At 37.2% G+C, this 24,790-nt stretch overlaps 1 protein-coding gene across 2 annotated transcripts in view; it reads left to right on the top strand.

Annotated features, from left to right (window-relative positions):
• The window catches only part of CDADC1 (cytidine and dCMP deaminase domain containing 1), a 41,930-nt gene that overhangs the window by 7,765 nt on the left and 9,375 nt on the right, over nucleotides 1-24,790 (top strand). For both annotated transcript variants that reach the window (XM_059041690.2, XM_067016324.1), the window contains 5 exons: nucleotides 3,177-3,354; nucleotides 8,891-9,460; nucleotides 15,110-15,159; nucleotides 18,891-19,060; nucleotides 20,752-20,941. In XM_059041690.2, the coding sequence (XP_058897673.1) occupies nucleotides 3,177-3,354; nucleotides 8,891-9,460; nucleotides 15,110-15,159; nucleotides 18,891-19,060; nucleotides 20,752-20,941 (1,158 nt within the window). The remainder of the gene's footprint in view (nucleotides 1-3,176; nucleotides 3,355-8,890; nucleotides 9,461-15,109; nucleotides 15,160-18,890; nucleotides 19,061-20,751; nucleotides 20,942-24,790) is intronic.

Here is a 24,790-nt window from a genome sequence, read left to right as displayed (position 1 = left end):
AATATGTTTCTACATCTTGCTCTTTCTTAAAATTTTTCAAATTTAACTCTTCTCACCTTCCCATATTAGTTTATATAGATGTGTTGAGAAACACTCTTCATGTTCTTTCAAACTCCAACACATCCTGCTGGTCTTGCCAAGAATGCAAGGCCCTAACTGTTCTTTACCTAGGCTATTTCTGAAGAGTTGTGTTTGCCTCAAGCAACCTTGAGGGTTGAGAAGATGTCTCCCTCTGGGACATAGAGCAGGTTTGCTCACTATTTGCAATAAAACACAACAGATTCCCGAGCTCAGTGTTCCCCTCCTGTAACACAACCCGCTTCATGTCCAGGAATCCATATGGACCCATCTGCATGACCCCTTGTGGGACTTGTGGGCAAGGAAACCATCACAAACATGATGCTCACATGGCTTGCTGTGCTATGAACCATAAAGTCCTTTGTTTCTGACCCAGGAGTTTCATGTCTTCTGCTAGCATCCATGAAACAGTAACAGGCTAACTTACTAGCTTGTAAGTAGGGTAAAATCAAAGCCCAAACCTGGCAAGATGAACCTTGTTCTTTTTAATATTGCATAGTATTTCCTTGCTATTTTAACCTTCGGAGTTTTCCAGAGAGATTCTGATTCATTGGGTGTGAAGTGGAGACATGTATATTTTGAAAAAAGTTACCTTGATGATTCTGATGTACATTCCTGGAGATTTCCTGATTATTTCTGAGAGTGAGTCTCTAAAATACCCAACAAGAATATAGAAAGAATTTATTTTAGAATAGTTAGATGTTTTTAATTATAAGAAAGGCAAAAGGGAAAAGAGTCGTGAATTGCCATTTAAGTAAATGTACTAGTTCATTTACAAACCATGTAAATGCCTGTGTTTTAATGTAAAACTCTGTGACTAGGATTACATAGACACTTGCCAAGATGTTAGTGAAGTGAAGCAAAATCAGGATCCAGAACAGTGATTCACTGCAAAGATTCAGTCTTCTGGGAGTTGGAGTAAGTGGAAGTATCAAAATGGAATGCAACTTATGCTTTTATTGGTTTTGTTTTGTTTTCAGTTTGGGATGGAAAAATCTTGGTCTCAAACTTGATATTTTGGCCTTAACTAGAAACAAAATGGAAAAAAAAAAAGGTATTTTCTGAAGTGAAAAGGACTGTAGACAAAAATGTGATAAACTTGGCCTAAAAGATAGTTCCAATAAAAAAATAAATTGATGAGTATGTTTCCCATTTTTTAGGAATAATTTTTTTAAAGTCTTTTGTGGTCAGGGTTTCTGGCTTTATTTCTGTCTGCATAACTACTTAGAAAATCTAAAGCTAAAATCATTTAATTGCAGCCATTTCCATTGGTCACAATTGGTTCATTTAAATAAAATGAGCTCTAGTCTACTGAGATCTTTTGAAAAGGCCTCATCAGTGATAATTTTTTTAAAAGCTTGCTGGAAGTATTTAGAAGTAGATACTAACATATACTTTATGTTTGAGGAACATAAAACTCTTAAGAAATTTTGGGATAGGGAGGGGAAAGGAGTCAAGGTAAATTTAAGGCTTATTTTAAAACCCAGTATAGACAGGTCTTTCATATTTAATCTATGTTTTTGGACATGTATTTTGTAAGGGAAAGATTTTTATATTCCTTTTAAATGTCCAGAATGTTTAGGATATGGTTGATTACCTCTGAAAGGGAATTCTATGAAATCTTCTCTGTTCCTTCACATTTCACAAAGTATCATTCTCCATAGTTTCAAAAATTTATACTCATAATTGAAACCGAAACTTGACTATTTTAGTAAATACTGCTTTGGTCTGATCTTTAAAGTGATTTCAAATGTGTCCTATTGGGAATAACTGTAGAGTAAAATCCCTTTGAAAGGGAGTAGGGAATAATGGACACTCTGTTCTCAGCCCAAGTCCCCTTCATATTGTAAAATCCATTATGAACCCAAGGATTAGGTTTACATTCCTTACTTCAGGATCTTTTGCTGTGAAAACAGCATAGACTGTTTTGTGGCTTATGTAGAACTGATTTTTAACCTTAGTCTGTTTTATCTGATATTAATATTGTTACAGTAGCTTATTTGATTAGTATCTGTATAAGTTAGGACACTTTAGGTTTGAAGTAACCACTCTTTAGAACTCCAGCCAGTGCTCAGCCTCTGGGGCTTAAAGCAAAGTTAGCCCAGTTCCTTACTGTGGGTGGGAAACTGCTGAGATGGCTGCAGTTGACTGCTTTTGCTTTGAGTTCTGTCTTCCTTTCTAACACCTGAGGGTTATGTCTTCCTTTCTTTTGAGCTTGACTATGCATTTTAAAACATTTTTAAAATTATAAATAATCTATATATTTATAGGAGGTGGGTCCTACCACATTAGTCTAGACTGCCATAGTCCTAAAAATTGTTAAAGTCAATTTTTAGAAAGAAGTTGAGAAATATCTTTATTTTAGTCAGTATTTAAAATATTTTAAAATTTAGTAGATGTAAGCTATTGTATATAGGATGGATAAACAACAAGGTCCCTGTATATCACAGAGAACTATATTCAATATCCTATCATAAACCATAATGGAAAAGAATATTTTTTTAAAAAGAATGTATATATATATATATGTATAGCTGAATCACTTTTCTTTACAGCAATAATTAACACAACATTGTAAATCAACTGTCCTTCAATAAAAAAAAAATTTTTGAAAACTTAATATGACCTCTGATTTAGTTCTGCCTTTACCATCTATGGGTCTTTCAGAAAATCATGTAAACTCTGGGCTTCACTTATCCACATGTAAAATCACAGGGTTTTCCAAGTTTTTCCTTATTATCTCGAAGCTTAATACTAAGTAGTTTTAGACTAGATTAAGAAACAAGTCAAATCAATTTCATTATTGCCCTTTACTATGTTAAAATGTATTCATTTTTTACTAGGGTAAATTTATGATAATTAAATGCATAACTGTTTGGTTAATAAAGCCTAGATTTAGAAAATTTCTGGTAGAAAGTCAACATTAAACTTTCAGAAAAATTTTTGGACCTAATGAGAAATGTGCTTTTGTTCAAACAGTGTTCAGATGAAGAACTAAACAAAACTTTCATTTTATTAATAAATCAAGTATAATCCATGATACGATCATTAGATATTACAACTAATCACATAAATTATTATTTTGTATCTTAATGTAGGTGAAGAGAACTGGTCTTGTGGTGGTGAAAAACATGAAAATTGTTGGTCTCCACTGTTCAAGTGAAGATTTACATGCTGGGAAAATCGCTCTGATAAAACATGGGTCAAGGTTGAAAAACTGTGATCTTTATTTTTCCAGAAAACCATGTTCTGCTTGTTTGAAAATGATTGTAAATGGTAAGTGCAGATAAGGCTTTGTTGGAGATTAATAGCATTTACCTGAGAACAAATCAAGTGGGAACAAATTGCCTAAATACCACAGAGATAATTTAGAAATATAAATATATATCTGAAGACAGTTTGATGTACTGTAAGAAGAAGAGTCGGAAAACATGGATTCTGGTCTCAGCTCTGTCACTAACTAGTTAGATGACCCTCAGTGTATTGGTAGATTTAATACTAACTTCTATAACAAATAAACATCAACATTTCAGTGGCTTAATACACTAGACACTTATCACCCATGTAATAGTCCAGTGCCAGTGTTGCTGAACAGCAGACAGCTATTCTCCATGTGGTTGATCCGTGGGCCTAGGCATCTTCTGTCTTGTTGCTACTGTCATCCTGGCCTCCTCTGCATCTAGAGACAGAGAGTAGAGGAGGCATACCTGCTTCTTAAAAACCCTGGCCTGGAAGTCACAAACATCATTTCTGTTCACATCCATTGTGGGAACTGTAGTTTCTGGCTGGGTGGCTGCCTCCCAATGACTACTCCACCCTTTGGAAGGAGGAGAACAAAGTATTAACATATAGCTATCTATCTCGGCCACTCTGGGCTACTCACTAATCCTCTTTGTGCTTATGATTCTATTTTGCACCCAGGTAAGTATTCAGACCACTTTCCTATTTAAAAATTAGTATTATCTTTTACATAGGCACTGTGATCATTGTGATTTATAATATGAATTATATACTTAGTCTTCATTCCATTCTGGACACAGAGCAACTAAAATCTTTTGAATTTCCTGAGTGTTAAGAATGAGAAAGGTGTGTTTTGTTATTCATAACAAGTCCCTTTCCACCATTACTGAGTTTATGTTAATGAGGTAACTTTTGGGAATCCCCTATGGATGGGGCCTGGTTGCCAGGGGAACCAGCCAGGTGACTAGAGGGTTGGAACTTGCAGCCTCACCCCCACCAGACCTCTGGGGAGGGGAGCTGGGCTATAGTTTGAGTTCAAACACCAATGGCCAGTGACCTAATCAATCATGCCTATGTAATGAAGCTTCCTTAAAACCCAAAAGGACACAGTTCAGAGAGCTTCTGGGGAAAAAAAGGCTAATGTAGTTCCTAATCCTTTCCCTCAAGCTGTTGTTTGGGGGCAAAAACCAATTTAATACATCATGTAATACCAAATGAGTAATAACAGCTGTAAATGATATATGAGCTCAGAGGAGAGACAGTGATTCCTGCAGGCTGGCCTGTTATAAATAGCTGGGGCTTGAGCTGGACCTTCATGGGTCAGATGTAGAGGAGGAGGAACACATTCCTGGTCAGGAGGACAGTGCATGCGGGAAGCAGGGTTCTGGGGGTCAGTGTTCGGAGTGGAAAATTATTCTTGAAGAGAATAGTGGCAGAAGGATTATAATGATAGGTTGGGGCCTTAATGGAGAACTTTGAAAAACTGACTGGCCTTTGGGCTTTATCGTATAGAACAGAGTTGCTAAATTTGCTTTGAGGAAGAGCTGTTTTTGTTTATATCAAAGTCTTAAGAGTAAGGATCAGATCGGTGATCAGGGCAGTTCCCTTAACATACAAGTGGAAGCACTTCCAGAAGAAATGGTCACGTGGCTAGAGTCTCCTGGCCTGCATCGAGTATTTCAAGCTGGTAGGTAGGTATCTATGATACGTTATTAGATTCTATAGTCTTTCCCCTGCAATTATGAATAGAGAAGGTAAGTGTGATAGTGGTGGTGGTATTTTTTTGTTTGTTTGTTTTTTTGTGGTACGCGGGCCTCTCACTGTTGTGGCCTCTCCCGTTGCGGAGCGCAGGCTCCGGACGCGCAGGCTCAGCGGCCATGGCTCACGGGGCCCAGCCGCTCCGCGGCATGTGGGATCCTCCCGGACCGGGGCACGAACCCGTGTCCCCTGCATCGGCAGGCGGACTCTCAACCACTGTGCCACCAGGGAAGCCCAGTGGTGGCATTTTTTTCTCCTTTTCCCATTGAAGAGTTTTGAGCAGGATGTAACATGATTATTATTTGTTGTTGTTATTGAATTAGAACATGGAAAGATAAAGAGGTTGAGAGCTTGATTAGTAGACTGTTGCATTAGATAAGGTGTAAAATAGGGTTCAGGTGGCGGCACTGACCTAGAAAGGAAAGAATGTGAAAGAACCAGACATTTGTCGACTGATTTCTTCTAGAGTCCAGAGAGATGAATAAAAGTCGTGTTTTGCGCTGCGTTGACTACACTTAAAGCACTCTTAATAGCCTCAGAGCCAAGAATTAGAAAAATGGAGGAGTACGAGTAATTCACCATTGCTTGTATCTTTGAGTTCAGACGCTTATACCTTGCAAGAGAGATAATGAAATGTGAAAAATCAGGAAGGACGTGGAATGGAAATGCTTTTATGCTGGTATTAGAGCCATATGTAAATAAAATTGCTATGTTTGATTAGGCTTATATGTTATTTACTTATCTTGGAAAGGGGCATGGTTTAACCCCGTGCTCTAGCTAACTTATTTCAGTTATAATTACTGTTACCTCAATTACAAAGCAAACATTTCTAAAGCATAGTGGTTCTCAAAGTGTGGTCTGTGACCTCCTCATGGACCACAAGGTCAAAACTATTTTCATAACAATACTACATTTATGCTAATAGTACTAAAAAAACGTTGAGTAAAACTACTGTTGCAGTTGTATGAATCAAGGCAATAGTAGTCATTGTACTCTTACATAGCCACCTTTTGGGAGTTAAAAAAAAAAAGGTGGAGGGTGTGGGGTTTCATGTAAGAATGTCATTGATGAAACAGTTTAAAAAAAAAATCAATTTTCTTAAACCCAACCCTTAGTACGCATCTTTTTAAGATTTTGTATGAGAAAATAGGAGGTGGACATACAGCACTTTTGCTATAAACCTAAGTATGAAGTTTGCCTTAAGGAAAACCGCTTATGCAATTGTTTGAGTCACAAACTGAATTGTCCAATTTTTTTCATGGTACACCATGAACTAACAAACCATAGTTACTTAGACTTGGCTATTTGGCAGACATTTTCTCAAAAATGAATGAAGTGAAACCGTCACTTCCTGGGAAAGAACTGACAGCATTTATTGCCACTGATAAAATTTGAGGCTTCAAGTGAAAATTAGAATTGAAAAACTCTTGTCTACCATCATCATAAGCTTACAGTTTCCCACTGCTTAAAGATTCTTCTGATGAGATTGGTGGTTATATTAATGAATGAGTTTTGTTTTTTTTTTAAGTATTGTGAAATCAGTGAACTCTTGTTTTCCAAATGACCAGTGCATGATGCTATAAAATCATGCGTGAGTGAAAGAGCCATTCTAAGTGTAAGATAGACCAGTGGACTTTAACATAACAGCACAAAAAGTTTGTTGTGTGATTTCAGATTCCACACTGTAACTCACCTCTAAGAAACTATCCCTTCTCAAAATTTTATATAGTGTGAAGAATATTCATAATTATTTGAAATGGCTGTTAAAATACTCCTTTTTTAACTGTATATCATGTGAGGCCAGACACTTTTTATATATACTTCAATGAAAAGCTAAGACAAGAGGTTGAAAGCAGAAGCAGATTTGAGAACCCAACTATCTTCTATTCAGCCGGATAATAAAGAGATTTGTATAAACTTTAATGCCATTCTTCTCAACTGGTTTTTGTTGTTGTTTTGGAAAGTTGTTATTTTTTATTGAACTATGTAATTTATATTAATTTATGATGGTTCTTATTGCTATTTTTAATGAATTAATATTTTAAAATTTTGTTTAAATTTTCTAATGCAGTAAATATCAGTAGATATAGTCCACATAAACAAAAACTCTGGGGTCCTCATCGATTTTTAAGAGTGTAACAGAGTCTGAGACCAAAAAATTTGAGAACCTTTGCTGTAGCTTCTGCTACTAGTACATGAAAATATGTTTAAACATTGGTCATCCCCTCTTCTTGAATCAAGATTACTAGAAGCAACCAGAATGCTTAGATGAAAGATTGATCATTACTGCTGGTTAGGAAATGAATTATGCGAACTCCAACAGAGGAAAAAAGAAACAGCCAGAGGAAACATTCTGATAGCTTTGAGGCCTTCAAAATTACTTTACAGCCCAAGGCACAGTAAGGGTCAGTAGTAGCAGGGAGTAGTTAGAAATGTGTGTTTGTTTAACTCGAAATTTTTTAGTTCATCAGTATATTTGAATGCAGAAAACATGTGGGCCATCTGCCTGTTCACTTCTGGGCACAATCATCAAAAACGTAAATGCCTGTCCTAGCGGAAGTTACATGAGACACTAGCAAAGGGGTTTCTTTGTTGTAAAATAGTAACTGATTGATGAACATTTACGTGCTTAGTTCTGTATAAGGTATCTCATTGTTCATTCTCAAACACAAATTTTAAAACTTTTTTTCATATTTGTTATCCAGTTTTGTTTTCTCTTTTGTAAATTGTTCATATATTTTGTCTCTTTTGGAGGCTTTATTCTTGTCAATTCTTATGTGCTCTTAGTGGATTAAAATCTCTGTATATCAAAGATTACTAACCTTTTCTCTGTTACATTGATTGAAAAATGTTCCTTCTAGTTTGTTGTTTTGTCTTCAATTTTGTGGATTTAAAAACAATATCCACCCCCTCGCTTCTGTGCTGCCCTCACATTACAAATTCTTTGTGGATGTTTTGGATAACTGCATATTTTATTATGAGGAAGACTGTAATGTGTTAAACCATTCCTCTATTTTGGCCATTTAGATTTTTTCTATGTGTTTACTGTTTTAAACAATGCTGCGCTAAACATATGCATGCATGAATTTTCTTTTGTCTTTATTTCAAATATTTTCTTAGAAGAGCTTCCCAGAGGAAGAGTTTAGAGTTCAGGTACATTTTTGATGTGTGGATGAATTGTTTATTTCAGGTACAAAACTCTAGCCAGTATCAGTTATGTTATGGTATTTCTAAAAGCCACCATTTGATTGCTTGGAGGACTCTGGTATATAGTCCTAGCTCTGGGCTTTGGGACCACACTTAGCAAAGGTAGTGATTCCACAGATAACTTCTATGGGTTTTGTTGTCGGCAAACTTTTCCTATAAAGGGCCAGATAGTAAGTATTTTAGGCTTTGCAAGCCGTAGGGTATCCATACAGCTATTCAGCTCTCAACTCAGCTACTCCATTGTAGTATAGAAACAGCCAGAGACAATGTCAAAGATTAGGTTTGTCTGTTTCCACAAATCTTTATAGGCACTATAATTTGGGTTTTATATGATTTTCATGTCACAAACAGTTTTCTTTGGATTTTCCAACTATTTAAAACTGCGAAATCCATTGTTGACCTGCAAGCTGTATAAAAATAGGCAACAGGACAGATTTGGCCTGTGGCCGTAGTTCGCCAGCACTTGGGCTATATTATTGGTGACTTGGTAATAGACTTTTATTATATTGGGACCTTTGGACCTACTGCAGTGATATGGTGGATTTATCAAGAAAACCCTTAATTTCAGCATGCATCTGATAACTACCTTTCATATTTTTTATTTCAGCTGGAGTTAACCGAATTTCATATTGGCCTGCTGATCCAGAAATAAGCTTGCTTACTGAGGCTTCTAGTTCTGAAGATGCAAAGTTAGATGCCAAAGCAGTGGAAAGACTGAAGTCAAACAGTCGGGCCCATGTGTGTGTCTTACTTCAGCCTTTGGTGTGTTACATGGTGCAGTTTGTAGAGGAGACCTCTTACAAATGTGACTTTATTCAAAAAATTTCAAAAACATTGCCGGACACTACCATTGACTTTTATTCTGAATGTAAACAAGAAAGAATAAAAGAATATGAAATGATATTTTTGGTTTCCAGAGAAGAAATGCATAAGCAAATACTGATGACTATAGGTTTGGAGAACCTGTGTGAAAATCCATACTTTAGCAATCTAAGACAAAACATGAAAGACCTTATCCTACTTTTGGCCACAGTAGCTTCCAGTGTGCCCAACTTTAAACACTACGGATTTTATTGTAGCAGTACCGAACAGATTAATGAAATTCACAATCAGAGTTTGCCGCAAGAAATTGCAAGGCACTGCATGATTCAGGCCAGGTTATTGGCATATCGAACTGGTGAGTTATACATTTAGTTCATAAATCGGGGCTGCTTGGGTCATATTTGTCTCAGAAGTAAAGTGGTGTTCATCTATGGTAGCGTTTATTGACTCTTAGATACTAAGGTTTTGTTGGTCATACAAATAAAAGAGAAGTTAGTAAGACCCTTGAGTAGACAACTCTTAGAGTAGTAGTTTTAGGATTTCTTGTGGCCTATATCAGGTGCTACATTTATAAATCAGGATCTGATTAGGCCCTTTCTGCTTCTTGCTTTTATCATTTCACAGTTGAATGAGCCCTCCACTAGAGATAGGACAAAAAGAGAGGGGAGAGAGAACCAGAATTATTCACTTTTTTCTTAACTCTTCAATGTTCTTAGGTATTCAGTATTTAGTAAAAACTTAAAAAATCTTTAAAAATACGAATTCAAAATAACGAATAGCATCAAAGTAAAGGAATTTTGTCATATTCTTCCAATTTCTGGTATGTCTTCAATCAGCAAGTGGAGAAATCAAACATTTTTACTTTATTATATTAAGTTGTACCTGAGTAAGTATGTGAAAAAGGAAAATATTACTTGGGAATTTTCTCTTTCATGATAAAAGGTGGTATCTGTATTTCCAAACACTGTAAAAACAGTGTTTTTACATCTCAGCAGACATAAGATTTTTCCAAGTGGAATCAATGATCACTTTTTAAAATGCAACTTTGAAATAAGGAAAAGAAAATGCAGGCAAGAGGAGCAGTAGAGTAAGATTTGGTGAGTAGGCTATGGTAGGAATTTTTCAACTTATCCCAAGAAAGAAGGAGAAGAGAAAATCTTCAGAAAAAGTCTATACAAATGCCACTGGTCTGCAGTATAAGCTCAACAAAGACCACAGGTTGAAGTAATTTCAGTAAAATGGAGGTTTTCAAATGGCAGCATGTTAGAATCACCCTAGAAACTTTTATTAAAAGTAAGAATGCTCAAATTCTAACCCAGACCTACTAAACCTGGTCCCTAAGGGTATGTCCTAGGCCTGTGAATTTTTAAATTTCTGTAAGGGATTCCAACATTCAGCAGGGTTAATAATCACTTGATTCTCATTAAAGAATTTGATTCTACTATAGGCACAAACTACATGATGCCAAGCAACTGTATTATGTAAAGGTCTGACTTAATGTAATTATCTTGTATCGTGGGCTATATGTGAGTCTCTGCCAACTCCAGCTTTATAAAGAATTTTTCTCCCAACCATTCTGGAAAGACAGAAACGTAAATGGAAACAGCTTTTACAGCTATACTTCACTAATTCTCATTTGCTAATTAGAATTCAGATTCCAGAGTGAGCATGAGACGGGAGGTGTGAATCTGTTTTTTTACTTGATCTCAGGAGCTCCTCTCACAATACCTAATAATACCGTGTATGACTCCCCTGTTTAAAGGTGCAGTAATGTATAGATATAAATTTGCATATATATTCCTTATTAGTTACTCTACTAGTATAGTTATAGTATTGGAAATTTATCTGCTGTTACTGTGCAGAGTTTTGTACTTATGTGCTTGATGGGTGATTTAAAAGGTTTTTCAAGGTTAATTTTTTGTCTGTGTATGACTTTCTTGCCTGGAACCCAAATCCTGAATAGAATGCGACTCTTTGTCATGTGTTCCTTTCCACTGTGAGCTCTTCCAGGGGAGAGACCATGTCCTTATCATTGTTGTTTCCTTAGCGCAGAAGAAATACTTTTATATACAAAGATAAATGGTCCACAGTCCCCTACCCAAAGCTCTTGAAGCCAGATGAAAGGAATTCAGAATTTTTCAAATTTTAGAAAAATAATATGTACATGCTATATGTATGTGTGTCAAGCTGTTTTAAAAAACTTGATACAAGGGATTGCAGATAAGGAACTCTGGACTGATACTCCTCATTGATGATAATAATAAATAACAATTTATTGAGCACCTACTATGTGTCAGGCACAGAGCTAGGTGATTTATATATGTACCTCACTTAACATTGAGGACAATCCAGCAAGGTAGATATCCCCTTGACTTAGCGTGTTTCTAATAACTCCAACTTTAAATTTTACGCTGTTCAGCTCACATAACTTTATTTCACTCTAATAGGTGAAGAAATCATTCTGTTAAACTATTTCATTTAAAAATATACATATGATTAAAAAGAATGCCAAAACTTCTAACAGAGTTCTAAAACTAATTGAAAGTAGGTAATTAATAATTGATTTTTGAATGATGAGTAAATAGGATCCACAGAGGTGTCATTAAAAGTATGTTTCTAAGCTACTTTGAGGGTAGCAAAATGACAAAATTTGTTTAGACTCTAGGGGAAGAAACAGAGATAGGAGGGCATCACATCTTACCTACTTGGTTTAAGTGTGAGTTTTGATTTCTTTTTATGTCCTGTTTCCCATTAGACTAGGCGTTTTCCAAAGCTGACGAATTATGCCTTCCTTCTGAACCACAACGCTGATGATGAAAGTAGGTTGGAGTAGCCAAGAAAGTTAACTGTTTCAAATCATAACTCAGCGGCTCTCAACTTTTAGTTGCCTACGATCAGAGGTGATGCTCATGAGAAGTACAGATTCCTGAGTCTGCCGCCTCCCTTGGAGGGGTTGATTCATGGAATTTCCATGGGAGCCAGGAGTCTGCCTTTGTAACAAGCATCCAATCATTCTGATGCAGTTGGTTTGTGAACCACACTTGGACAAACCCTGACATGACCGCAGTATTGGGAGCTAAAATAACCATGCCTGTGTTCCAGAACCATAGGATAAAGAGTCCTCTGACTTTCAGTGACCAAAGAGTCTCAGGAATTTGGCTCAGTGATATTAAGTTGACCTTTCCTTCAAGGGTATACAGAGAAAATCCTGTGAATGACCAGATCCTGGGGAGCAATTTACAGACATGAAAGTTTTTTGAGAAACTTTACATAAAAATTACTGATGTGAAAATATTTTGGAGAAATTACCTCATCTGTCATCCAACCTTGGGGGCTGGATGAAATCTACTCATCGTATATGGATGAAATTTTATTCTGATTTCAAAAGACATGTAGTAAAGAATATTTTCTGGTGAAACTAACCTTAGCTAAGCAGTAGAGCTTTATTCATTTTTGGCTGCATTGGGTCTTTGTTGCTGCACGCAGGCTTTCTCTAGTTGCGGTGAGTGGGGTTATACTCTTCGTTGCGGTGCGCGGGCTGCTCATGGCAGTGGCTTCTCGTTGCAGAGCACGGGCTCTAGGTGCGCGGGCTTCAGTAGTTGTGGCATGTGGGCTCAGTAGTTGTGGCACACGGGTTTAGTTGCTCTGCGCCATGTGGGATCTTCCCAGACCAGGGCTCGAACCCCTATGCCCTGCATTGGCAGGTAGATTCTTAACCACTGTGCCACCAAGGAAGTCCCTGAGCTTAGTTTAAAATATCACATTTTTTTTTTCCTCCTGACAAGATTTAGGCTGTCCCTAGACTGAAACAGAAAAAGTGGCTCCTGGACTAAAAAATAATAATATGAAAAATACTTAGTGTCAATGGTAGGAAAAGTAGACTCTTGATATGAAGAGTTTCTATTTGAGTTTTTCATTTTCTGTTTCAGATTTATGCATGTATTAAGTACAATTTTACATAAAGGTTTTCATTTATAATATAAATGAAATATAATCTTAGGTTTTTAACTTCTACTTACCTTAGAAAGGAGCGTAAAGCCATAATTATATTCTTTCCCCTTCATGTTATATTCTGACAATCTTGGAAGGAACAAAAAACTGTTTACCCCAAAATTCCTTTCTTGACAGTCTCCACTCTATAAAGTATGTTTCTCCCATTCACTGATCCTCAGCATCCTGCTCCTTTCCTTCATAGCCCAGCACAGCACCTAGGTTCTTGGATGTTTCCTTGTTACCATCTTCCTTCTCCATCGAACCATAAGCTTCTTGAGTACAGGCACTCAGGTATGCAGTAAAGGGGAACCTTTGTTACAAAATTCTTCATATCGGAGGGAGGCAAGCCGGTTAGGTGTGGAGGGCTAAATTTTAGTCACTTAATTTCTTTGCCTGTTTTCTCATCTAGAAAAGGAAATTTTGTCTACTTTACCTTTAGGATAAAAATGAGATAATGGATAACAAGTGCTTAAAATAAATTATAAAAATGCTTTGTGGTATAATTTTGAAAGCCCAAGCTTGCTTGACCCGAAGATGGGGAATTTCATTATAGTATCATAACTTTCTTAAAAAATTAACTTGGGCTTCCCTGGTGGCGCAGTGGTTGAGAGTCCGCCTGCCGATGCAGGGGACATGGTTTCGTGCCCCGGTCCGGTAAGATCCCACATGCTGCGGAGCGGCTGGGCCCGTGAGCCATGGCCGCTGAGCCTGCGCGTCCGGAGCCTGTGCTCCGCAACGGGGGAGGCCACAACAGTGAGAGGCCCATGCACCGCAATAAAAAAAAAAAAAAAAAATTAACTTTATCAGGCATCCTAGTTTTTCATGCATAGGTAGAATAATGTTTCTTTGTACTTTTACTAGAAAAGTATTTAAATATGTTATTATTGGAACGATTAACTTTTAGGAAATTGTGGGGTGAAGCCACAGTTTCATTTAATCCTCATCAATATGAAAATGCCTGAGGGCAAGTTCACAGATAATTTTCACTTTCTCTGTGTAAATGTACCTACTTAACTATATTGGTCTCTTACTAAGATTTTGATAAATACTATGGTTTTTATAATTTGTGTATAATTGTCTTAGAAAATTTAAACTCACCCTTAGTAGTAGTAGAAAGAAAAAGTCAGTTCTTAATATTTAGAATTTCTATTTTGGTTTTGTATTTTCTGTTTAAGGTTAATAGTTTTAAGAAATACAGCCTTGTTGCAAAGTAAATAGGTTGGTTCTGCAGGGAAATTATAATCTTATATTTGTGACTTCTGGCACTTGATTTAGAAATGGGCATCATGTCACTAACTTGGCATTCTTTTCCCCTCAAGGTAAACTATGAAGGTCAGGGAAAGGACATCATTTTATTTAAATCAAAATTCCTTTCATGTACCTTCCAGCAAAAAAAAAAAATGTGTGTATATATATATATATATATATATATATATATATATATATATATATGAAAGCCCATAAAGATTTATGTTTGTATTATGAGTTTGAACTTTTTTCATAGCAAGAACAGTTTCATGAAATGTATTTTCCATGATTAGAGTGCAAAAAATGCTAGGAAAAGACAGATTTGATTGTTGTGAATGGTTATTACACTAAATCCATTAGTTCAGAAACTTCTTTCTTAATTGATTTCATCATCTATTAGAAATAGTCATTTAAAAACTGACTTGTTGGTGGAAATTCAATAAAGTTACACTCAGTTCTGGTTACAGCTTTGAAGTCACCTGAGTGCGGGCACTGCCATTGTGTTATCTCTGCACATAGATCATGTGAGATTGGGTTGGTAGTGACACTGTCTATAGTTAGTTCGTACCTAGCTCCCATATATTCTATGCTTGACAATATTTATTTTCATACTTTTTCCGTAATTAGTGAGGTTGTCAAGGATTGCTGCTACATTTATGAAGTATATTTCAATAAATACATGTTTATTATTTTTGGAAAAAATGTATTTCTGAAACTAACAAGTCATTGATTTTTACTGAGTTACATGCCATGTATCTTTCAGAGGATCATAAAACAGGAGTTGGAGCAGTCATCTGGGCAGAAGGAAAATCTGTAAGTATGAAAATAATTCTTTATAAACATTTAAACTTGATTTTGTTTAAACATATTTCGATCTTAAGTACATGACATTTTGTTGACCCCTGGGGATTCATATTTCTTATTGGTGTATTTATTAAGATTTATAAACATTTGCATATTCTCTCAACAGTTTATTATATAGATTTATTCATTTAGTGAACATTTATTAAACACCTTCCACAGGGTAGGCTCTGTGCCACAGTGAACAATGGGGAGTTAAGGATCACATAGTCCACCCTTCATAGCCTTATATATAGTCTAGTGATGGAGACAGAGGTGAAAAAGAGACTGGTAATATAACTGTAATTATAACCTGATACCTTTTTTTTTTTTTTTTTTTTTTTTTTCTTTTTTTTTTGCGGTATGCGGGCCTCTCACTGTTGTGGCCTCTCCCGTTGTGGAGCACAGGCTCCGGACGCGCAGGCCCAGCGGCCATGGCTCACGGGCTCAGTTGCTCCGCGGCATGTGGGATCTTCCCGGACCAGGGCATGAACCCGTGTCTCCTGCATCGGCAGGCGGATTCTCAACCACTGCGCCACCAGGGAAGCCCCTAACCTGATACCTTGAGAGCACAGAGGAGGCACCTTTACTCCCCTTGGAGAAATGGGTAAAATACTCTTAGGGGAGGTCAGGTGCTATTAGTCTTGAAGAATGAGTAGGAGTTCATCAGGCAGAGCAAGTTAGTGGGACTAGAAGGGTGACATGCAGAGGTAGGGCGTGAGAATGTGGGGAAATGCAAGTGATTTGGCACGTTGAAGCCCAGGGTCCTGTGTCTAGCAGAGTAGCAAAAAATTGGGCTGCTCCATGAAGAACTCTGTATACCACACAGAGTTTAGACTTTATGCATCAGATAGTGGGATACGCTAGCACAGTGCTAACCGACAGAAATAAAAGGCAAGCCACATACGTGATTTAAATTTTTTTAGGAGCCACATTTAAAAAATAAAAAGAAACAGGTGAATTAATTTTAAGAATATATTTTACTTGGGACTTCCCTGGTGGTCCAGTGGGGAAGGCTCCGTGCTTCCACTGCAGGGGGCACGGGTTCAATCCCTGGTTGGGGAACTAAGTTCCCAGGTGCCACGCGGCATGGCCAAAAAAAATACATATACATATATATATATATAGATATATATATATATATATAGATATATTTTTTTTACTTAATTATCTGTCCAGAAATATTATTGTTTCAACCTGTAACCAATATAAAAATACTGGTTAATGTTTTTATTTTATTTATTTATTTATTTTTATTTTTTTATTTTTTATTTTTTTTGTGGTACGCGGGCCTCTCACTGTTGTGGCCTCTCCCGTTGCGGAGCACAGGCTCCGGACGCGCAGGCTCAGCGGCCATGGCTCACGGGCCCAGCCGCTCCGCGGCATGTGGGATCTTCCCAGACCAGGGCACGAACCTGTGTCCCCTGCATCGGCAGGCGGATTCTCAACCACTGCGCCACCAGGGAAGCCCTGGTTAGTTTTTAATAAAATATTTTGCATTTGGGGGGAGTATTGAGTCTTCACAATCCTGTATGTATTTTATACTTATAGCACCTCTCAGTTTGCACTGACCACATGGGGCTACTGGCTACTATATTGGACAGAGCAATCCAAGAATATTTTCAGTGGGAAAGTGATTTGATTAGATTTGCATGTAAAAAATGAAGTGGGGCTAGACAGGAAATAGGGAGATAATAAAAAGAGATGAGGAGGACTTGGAATTATGTGGATGGGTTGGGAGGGCATGGAACCAAGAGATAACTTCGTAACTATGAGGATAACTAAAAGATGAATGAGGGCCTAAGTGTCCTTCAACAGACTTTATAGCAAGTAATTTGACTGCCTGGATATGTCATGAGCCCCTCAAGTTCAACCTAGCCAGTACATTCAGTGTCTTCCTGGCTAACCTATTCCTTCACTAGTGGTCACCATCCCATTCCCCATTCCACTCAAACAATCAATCACCAGATGCTGTGAATTCCACCTTCAGACTATCTCTTGACTCTTATTTCTTCTCAAATTGTTAGCACCTATTAGAATAGGTTCCTCTGCCAGAAACTCCCATAGTATTGTGTACAACTCAGTGGTGACGCTCATCACAGTTAAATTTACATGTCCAGTTTCTTATCGTCTCCAGATCAGAAGGTTCATGAGGGCTGGGATTCTTTGTCACATTTACCAGTGTATATACCAGAACCTAGCACAGGGCCTGGCCTATTGTTGGAACTCTCCCTTGGATTTATATAAATGCTCAGCAGTCTTTTTGTTTAACACCTGGTTCTGAACTACTTTATGGAGAATTTAGGTTTCCAGTTATATTATCTAGAGTGTAGGCAGCATGATAAAGTGGAAGGACATGGGTTTGGAGTCAAGCAACCCATCCTTGAATTCTGGCTATATTGCGTACCAGCTTTGTGACTTTGGACAAGTTATTTAATCTCTCTTAGCCTCAGTTTCCTTATCTATACAATGGGAATAGTAATAGTACTACTGTCTAGGATGTTGTGAGGATTAATTAAATAACACATATAAAAGTGAGCATGGGGCTTCCCTGGTGGCGCAGTGGTTGAGAATCCGCCTGCCGATGCAGGGGACATGGGTTCGTGCCCCGGTCCGGGAAGATCCCACATGCCGCGGAGCGGCTGGGCCCGTGAACCCTGGCCGCTGAGCCTGCGCGTCCGGAGCCTGTGCTCCGCAACGGGAGAGGCCACAACAGTGAGAGGCCCGCGTACCACAAAAAAAAAAAAAAAGAAAAAGTGAGCATGATGTTTAACCTTTAGTGAATGCTCAAGGATAATTTATTATTAATGAGATAATATTTTATTTGTAAGCTTCTGTCAGCTCATCATAACAATCATTTTTATCAAGCTGCTATAGTACTGAGTCTGTTGAAACTATCACATGAGTAACTATGTATAATACCTTGAAATTTAGTGAGGTTTATAGCATATTCCAAACTATTATAAACAGTTCTGATTTATAAAATATTTTACTTTTATAGTTGATAAATCATTCATATTAACACTAATATGCCACTGACCAGGAGAAATAAAAAAGCCACTTAAGTAGGAAGTTCTGTTACACACACACACACACACACACACACACACACACACACACACACAAAAACACAGTAGAGGCTCAGTAAACATGAAAATTAAAGGAAAGTGCATTATTTTCCAACTATGTACACTAGCACATTTTTAGCCCAAAACAGAAATTGTGTTCAAAATATTTTTAGGATTTCTGACTTGCTAACCAGTAGCACAACACAGAGCATACAAGAAATTAACAATAATTTATTGAGTACCTGCTGTGTATGGAACACTGTAATAGGTCTACTTTAAGGGGTAGAAAGGAGGTATAAAACATGGTTTCTGTTCACTAGGATCTTATAACCTATTCAGGGAGAGGTGTCTGAATCAAGTGAAACAGTTTGTGAATTAAGCTAGTATTTAATTAACGGCTAAAACAAAGGACTGCCTTGAGATTATATACTAGAGATGATCAGGCTGCTTGAAATTGAACTTTGACAAGACCACACCGTGGAAGGAAAATCTAATATTGTATTTTTCTGATGGCTCAGTTTATCATGGGAAAGTGAATTCATTATAAGAAGTATGATACTAGGCTTTAAAGATACAATGTAATATGCCTTTTCAGAATGTTGAAAACAGCTTTGTTGGTTTGCTTATTTTTCATAGAGAAGTTGTGATGGAACAGGAGCAATGTACTTCATAGGATGTGGTTATAATGCTTTTCCTGTTGGATCTGAGTACGCGGACTTCCCGCACATGGATGACAAACAGAAAGACAGAGAAATAAGGAAATTCAGATACATTGTACACGCAGAACAGAATGCCTTGACATTTAGGTATGAAATTTGTTTGCATGTATTTTCTATAAAATGTAGCAAGGGTTAGTTAAAATTAGTTTTCTTTTAGCTGTAATTTATTGCCTTTTTAAAAATTCCAAGAAATATTCTTTTCAGAAGTATAACTTTGGTCATACTTGGTCTTTGCCACCCGACCTGAGGCCATTGTCAGGGATCCTGCAGGCCTTCAAATTTATTGAGCAAGTCTTTTTTCCTTTCTTCCTTCTCTCTCCGGTATAAAAACTGCTTGAAGTTTGTCCTTAGGGTTTTGCATATTTCTGCATGATATGATCAGCTTTGTTTTCTAAATGTAGAGCACATATATTTATATTTATGAATATATAGATTTTATTATGAACCAAATTGCTTTAACATAGTTTTTGTTAGAGATTATAACTGGCATTACCTCCTTCTAATGTTAATTTAGATCATTTCTACAAACATTTCTTAGCATTTGCCATTAAGTGGGTGATCTTAGGGGATTTAAATCTGCGTAAGTCATGGCTTCTGTCTTTGAGGAGCTTATAACACAGTATGGGATATAAGACTGTGTTCAACCTAACATGGTCAGTTGTGTGGGAAAGGCCAACACCAAGTGGGTGGAAATTCAGGGGCTGCTACAGATGGCGGGGGAGTGAGAGGGAAAGGCTTTATGGAGAAACGGGCATTTCAGCTGTGCTTTAAAGGTTTGGTAGGATTATGGCCATTGGAGATGCTTACTTGAAGGGAAACCATTCTTGCTTCAGGCATAGCAGTGGGCTAGAAGTAGGAAAATGCTTGTGTGTTTAGGAACACAGATGTTCCACTTAGGCTGCACCATGGAGCACATGGGATCAGTTGGGACTGACAAGAGAGGACTTTGAGTTTAGACTTCATTTGGTAGGTAGTGGAGAAATTGAATGACATTGACAGAGCCACACTAATGATTACTTAGGTTGCAGGCATATTGTTTGAACAGACTAGATGCATATAATTCTGCTGCCCTAGTACAGGGGAACAGAATGAGAATCTGAACTAAGGACATGGATGCAGAAGGCTGGTGGTAAGGAATATAAGACTGAGAGCAGTGTAAACCATAGAACCCAGAAGTACAAATCCTGTATCCTCAGATGAAGCATTCCTTAGTCCTAAACTACCCCTGGCATGTAAAATTTCACCAAACTCCTCTGTTTTTTTTTCCTTGTGCTCTTCATTACAGATTACTTGCTTCTTTTTGTCAAATCCAAATGCTTGTTAAATAAAATTATCCTGTGTTAGGGAAGGGAGTAAGGGAACTATAAATCAAAACAGAACTCTAATATTAATTTATCAATTTAGTGAGCATTTATTAAATATCTGTTAGTTACCAGATAAGAGGTAGACCTTTTGGCTACCATGATGACTTAATGTCTAATCACACATGGTACATTCTTAGGGAGGGTGTTAGTTCTAGCCCCTAATTCTGGCATTATAAAGAGTTTCTTACTTAGAAAGCATTGTTTTCTCTCTCTCTCTTTTCATTTCCTTTGTAATGTAATACTGAAAATCTTGCCGTTGACTAATTCAGCAAGAATAAGGCTTGATCATTATTGTGTTTAATGTTGTAAAGCTGTTCCTAAAGCAGCTCAATTTTAATGTTTAAAGATTTTTCTAAAACATAACTTACCCTTTTAGAAACTATCTTCCTAATATTTTATATATATATTTTGTAGGTGTCAAGAGATAAAACCAGAAGAAAGAAGTATGATTTTTGTGACAAAGTGCCCATGTGATGAATGTGTACCTTTAATTAAAGGTGCGGGCATAAAACAAATCTATGCAGGGGATGTAGATGTTGGAAAAAAGAAGGCAGATATCTCTTACATGAGATTTGGGGAACTTGAAGGTGTTAGCAAATTTACAGTAAGTAGAAACAGATTTTTTCAAATATACTTTTTATTATATTGTTAGGTACTCTGCTGCATATTTTAAATTAGTGATTCTTACCCTTTTAAAGAGTTATCATTGAGTTTATTTTTATGTGCAAGCACTTGCTTAACTACAAATGTTCAGCTTAGGATCTGCCTTATGAATATAGGTCTCTATTGAGAGTTGTGCAGGGACCTTACAGATCTTGAATTAGTTAGTCCTTTGGTGCCATCTGGTGGCTAACAAAAGAAAATCCTTGACCCATCTCTTCCCTTACCCTTCTTTCTGGGTTGAAGTGGTAAACAGAGGTGAAAGTAGTTTAAGATTACCCAAAAGGACACACACACACACACACACACACACACACACACACACACACACGCATTTCTCATGAGAAGAATCAGGAAAAAATTAGAAGAATTTAATATTTGATATTTCCGGGGGCTTCCCTGGTGGCGCAGTGGTTGAGAATCTGCCTGCCTAACGCAGGGGACACGGGTTCGAGCCCTGGTCTGGGAGGATCCCACATGCTGTGGAGCAGCTAGGCCCGTGAGCCACAACTACTGAGCCTGCTCGTCTGGAGCTCGTGCTCCACAACAAGAGAGGCCGTGATAGTGAGAGGCCCGCGCACCACGATGAAGAGTGGCCCCCGCTCGCTGCAACTAGAGAAAGCCCAGCACAGAAATGAAGACCCAACAAGCCAAAAATAAATAAATAAATAAAATTTAATATTTGACATTTCCAAAAAAGTGCTGAGGTGGTTTGTGGAAAACTCAGAACTTTAATTCTTTGTGTTTTACTACTTTGGTTTCTAAAAAACTTTTTGGTTTTTTTTTGTTTGTTTTGGTGGTACGTGGGCCTCTCACTGTTGTGGCCTCTCCCGTTGCGGAGCGCAGGCTCCGGACGCGCAGGCTCAGCGGCCATGGCTCACGGGCCCAGCCTCCCCGCGGCATGTGGGATCTTCCCGGACCGGGGCACGAACCTGTGTCCCCTGCATCGGCAGGCAGATTCTCAACCACTGCACCACCAGGGAAGCCCAAACTTTTTGTTTTTAGAAATAATCTCAAGCATACAGAAGTTACAAAAATACTACAAATAATTTCTTTTTCCAGAACATTTGAGAGTTAAGTTGTTGCTGTGATGCCAGATCACTCTCAGATACTTTCTTGTATATTTCCTCAAACAGTATATTATCCTGCATAACAACAATACAACCACAAAACTCAGGAAATTATCATTGATATGTTGCTACCATTTAATCCACAGAGTCCAATCAGGGTTTACCAGTTGTCCCAATAAAGTTCTATATAGCAAAAGGATCCTGTTCAGAATCATATGTTGCTTTGATAATTCTGGCTTTAAAAAAATAATAATTATTATTTATTTATTTATTTGGTTGCACTGGGTCTTAATTGTAGCTCACTGGCTCCTTAGTTGCAGCACGTGGGCTCCTTAGTTGTGGCATGTGAACTCTTAGTTGTGGCATGCATGCGGGATCTATTTCCCTGACCAGGGATCGAACCTGGGCCCCCTACATTGGGAGCATGGAGTCTTATCCACTGCGCCACCAGGGAAGCCCCATAATTCTGGCATTTAATATAACATTTATATACTGTAGTTTGCAGTGGGCACAAAAGGCATATAATAGAACTGTTTATAAATTTCAACTTTACTTTTCTGTTTGAATCCAGGTGCCTGGAACATATAAGGCACCTACAAAATACTTACTAAACCATATATATATATTTAAAAATTTATTTTAAAATTAATGTAACAACACACTATTTAGTTTCCTAGTTTATGTGTGTATGAAGAATCATAAATTTTTATCCTTTTTATTTTTGTCATATATTTTTGTTTTTTATTTCCAGTTGTCTTATTTAAAAGACATGATTTTAAAAAGAAAAGGGGGGCACTGAAAGAAGGGAGAGATGGGACAGATGCCTCTTTTGTAAAACTAAACAAGTCTGTATCCATCTAATCAAAAGGGAAATCACCAGTTCTGTATTTTTATTTTCTGTTCCTTCATTCCTCCTGAAGATTGGGAAGAAATAATTCTCTTTATAAAGTGTAAGTGACCTAGCTCTTCAGGACTGTGAGTGCTGGGTTAAGCAAATTCTGAAATATCTTGCTTACTGGTAGATATTAGTAGCTTTTCCACCATAAGGAGAATGAAGAGATCAGAAGAATGTAAGACAGGGCAAGAGAAGCAGGAAGAGACAGGAAGACAAAGGGAGTGAAGGCCCCTCGGGCAGAGATGGGATTCAGAAATACCTGTTGGGCCAAGACCCACCCAGGAGTACCCTCATTCAGGTACACCTGGTCTCTCTGTACTCTTTCCAGTGAAGATTAGCTCTCCACCCTCTCATCCTTTCCCTCATCTGGTCTGGCTTGCAATATTATGTCAATGATTTAAACTACTTGGTTAGCTATGCCTAGTTTTGTAAATACCAGTAACTAACACAAACTAGTATTTGTTCCAAATTGGAATTTTTATAATGATTATATTGCTTTTAGACTGTCAAAAGTAGTATGAGTACCAGTAAATTTCATTTTTTAAAACATTAAACCAATTAAAATTAATTTTGTTTGAAAATTTTTTTCTTTTCTCTTTGAGGTGTTACCGTATGCCTTGAGATAAGAGGTTCTGTTCTGTGGGGTTGTTGCAGACTAGGCTAGGGCTGGGCAACAGTATTTCCAAGAATATATTTTACCTGTGTAAACCCAAGTCCATTTACTGAGAAACTATTTTTTTTCTGTTTAATACATGTGAATTTTTCTTTATTAGGTTATATTACTTTTTTTAAATTGTGAAAGTAATATATGCTCATTATAGAGGAAATAGAAAAAAGAACAGATATATAGAGGAAAATAAAAAAAGAACAGATATTATCCCACAGCTCATAGATACCACTGTTAACATGTTGCTGTATTTTCTGTGTCATTGAAAATTCTTCAGAAATAATTTTTAATGATTACACAGTATTGCAACCTATGGACATAACTTATTTAACCATTCCCTTTTTGTTGGACACCTAGATTGCTTCTAAGGTTTCACCGTTAGACATAATCTTTTTATGATGATCCTTAAATGTAAATTCAAGGTTATTAGTTTTTACTTTGCCCAAAGTAATAGATTTTAGTAGTTTGACATGTTTTGAACATGCCTTTTTTTTTTTTTAATATCACATATATCTTCCCATTGCTTGGAAATCCTCCTTTTTCCTGGTGCTAATCCTAACCATCCCATTTCTATAGGTGACCAACCAGTTCTAGATGTCTTCCCTTTCCAAGGACTTTTTTATACTTGGTAAAATGTCTGTCTTATATCTCATTCTCCCTCAAGGCCCATGATATTAATTAGCTCATCTGATGAACTAATTGATGCCTCTGGAGGAGGCTCCCACGAACTATCCACTTAATTGTGTCTTTCTGGAGAGAGTGCCCTAGTGGGGCTTTTTTGGTTAAGTCATTAGTGATTCTGATGGTGGGGATTTCTAGGCAAACAAGAAAGGAAGGGTATGCTTTGAGACATTGATTACACTCAGTTTTTCTTATCTGCTGCTCCAGTCTTCACTGTAATATCTGAGAATCTTCATGCTTCTCTATTTCTTTCTGAATGATTGAGATGGAAAACTATAATCAGAGGAGATGTGATATGGTATGATATGATATAATAAATGGTATGCTATGATAAAAATAATAGTATATATTATATTACTATATTAAAAGGCAAGATAGTCTTTGTCCTATTTTCATTCTTTCTATCTAGGCCTTCTCTAGCTATTATAAGATTCTGTAGGACCTGGAGCTAGAATATGAAGTGGTGGAAATTCTATAGTA

Source organism: Kogia breviceps, chromosome 16, assembly GCF_026419965.1.
Source record: "Kogia breviceps isolate mKogBre1 chromosome 16, mKogBre1 haplotype 1, whole genome shotgun sequence".
Classification (NCBI taxonomy): domain Eukaryota; kingdom Metazoa; phylum Chordata; class Mammalia; order Artiodactyla; family Physeteridae; genus Kogia; species Kogia breviceps.
Note: the sequence above shows the minus strand (reverse complement) of the source record. Positions and strands in the feature narration are given on the sequence as shown.